This window comes from Malaya genurostris, chromosome 1, assembly GCF_030247185.1.
Source record: "Malaya genurostris strain Urasoe2022 chromosome 1, Malgen_1.1, whole genome shotgun sequence".
In the NCBI taxonomy this organism is placed as follows: Eukaryota; Metazoa; Arthropoda; class Insecta; order Diptera; family Culicidae; genus Malaya; species Malaya genurostris.
Genome location: NC_080570.1, coordinates 17,726,265 through 17,727,692, shown reverse-complemented (window position 1 = coordinate 17,727,692; position 1,428 = coordinate 17,726,265). Strand labels below are relative to the sequence as shown.

At 40.5% G+C, this 1,428-nt stretch overlaps 1 protein-coding gene across 1 annotated transcript; it reads right to left on the bottom strand.

The window, feature by feature from the left end:
* Window positions 1-203: 203 nt before the first annotated feature.
* Window positions 204-1,169, bottom strand: LOC131433939 (uncharacterized). The gene is made up of 3 exons (XM_058600562.1): window positions 721-1,169; window positions 386-663; window positions 204-325 (listed from the first exon to the last, which is right to left on the bottom strand). The coding sequence occupies exons 1-3, from the start codon at window positions 1,069-1,071 to the stop codon at window positions 244-246; spliced, it is 711 nt and encodes a 236-aa protein (XP_058456545.1). The 5' UTR covers window positions 1,072-1,169; the 3' UTR covers window positions 204-243.
* Window positions 1,170-1,428: the final 259 nt, after the last annotated feature.

Below are 1,428 nucleotides of genomic sequence, written 5' to 3'. Positions count from 1 at the left end.
AATAGTTGAGAATCTGACAATTTTTTTGCTGCTTTTCTTTCGCCACTAAATTGAAGAAATAAATGAGATAAAAAGCAAAACCAAACATAAACAGTTCTAAAAATGCACAATACCAAGCTGTTTATTTAAAATATTGTTCGGTTTTCATAATTTATTCTTCTGTTGTCTCACAGTAAGTAGAAGCCGAATTTTATAAGTTAGTATATATGTATAACTTAACATAAATTCATCGCATTATTCAATTTAATAACTCATCACTTTCAAACTCTTCGATTGTATCCCGGGCAGTGTGTATTTTGGTCCCATCGAGGCAAGCTCGTCATATCTGAAAAACAAAAACACTCATCGTCACATTCGAATTCATCATTTTGAACCCTCGACTCACGTTATCTCATAGTCGGTCCGGTATCCTGCCTTCCGTGCTGCCCCCTGAGATCCGGGAGCTGAGAATGGATGTGATGCTAGTTTAATCCCGAACGCCTTGCACATCGGAACTCTAGCCTTAAGAATTTCGGTGGCAACTCCACGTCCTCGGTAACGTTTGTTAACGGTGAGACCGTACGCGATCAGCCGTTGATCTACGCCGTAATGTTTGAGAGGATCGAACTGACTCAGCACGTGGTTAATGATAGCACGTAAATCTCCCTGGTCACCACTTAATATCTAGTTAAGAAATTTAGTCCGTTAACAATTAACAATCAATGAAACTTGTTCACTCACAGCGTCATCATCATAAGCTTCCTCGGAATCTCTCACAACAACAATATTCGCTCCAATAATTTCATCCGACCCTTCCTTGTAACAAACGAGTGTCATCTGTTCCTTAAGAGCCGCTCTCCACAGTTTAATCATTTCATCACGAGCAGATTCATCTTTTGAAATTCCCTTGCTTACCGAAATCGGTTCTTCTTCTATGAAATGGTCCAAAAAATGCTGGATCATATCATCATACCGATCTTCTGTCAGGTCCTGAACACGGTAGACCACCGTCCGATCACAATCGGAATCCTTGGCCTTGAACGTATGCCAAACTGTTGGAACCGGTGATTGCGGTGGTCTTGTCCAAACCATTTTGAATCCGGACTGACTGATCCTGCCATCTCTAGTAGTTTTCTTTTATATTCGATTCTCGGTATCGTTACTGTGCTGTCATTATTTTGATAAAAAATATCAACACAAAATTTTTTTTATTAGCCATCAGAATAATCGCATGCTTGATAAGCAACACACAACTGTCATGTGTTTTAGCAATGGTTACTTTGATTACTGAGCTTCCGTCACAGTCAACCTACGTCACCGTCACGAAACGTCGTTACGGCCGGCACGTGTTAACGTTTCGGTAAATAAAGTATTAAACTAATTTTGACGGACGCTGACGATCCTGTGACGTTGACGGAAGCAGACAGACCGTACCTAAACCATCCGGAT

Excerpts from the sequence above, each read along its gene's own strand:
- LOC131433939 (XM_058600562.1), bottom strand. The coding sequence starts at position 1,071 with ATGGTTTGGACAAGACCACCGCAATCACCGGTTCCAACAGTTTGGCAT. Across the intron at positions 664-720 it reads AAGCTTATGATGATGACGCT|ATATTAAGTGGTGACCAGGG; the intron begins GTGAGTGAACAA and ends TTTCTTAACTAG. Across the intron at positions 326-385 it reads CGGACCGACTATGAGATAAC|ATATGACGAGCTTGCCTCGA; the intron begins GTGAGTCGAGGG and ends TTTGTTTTTCAG.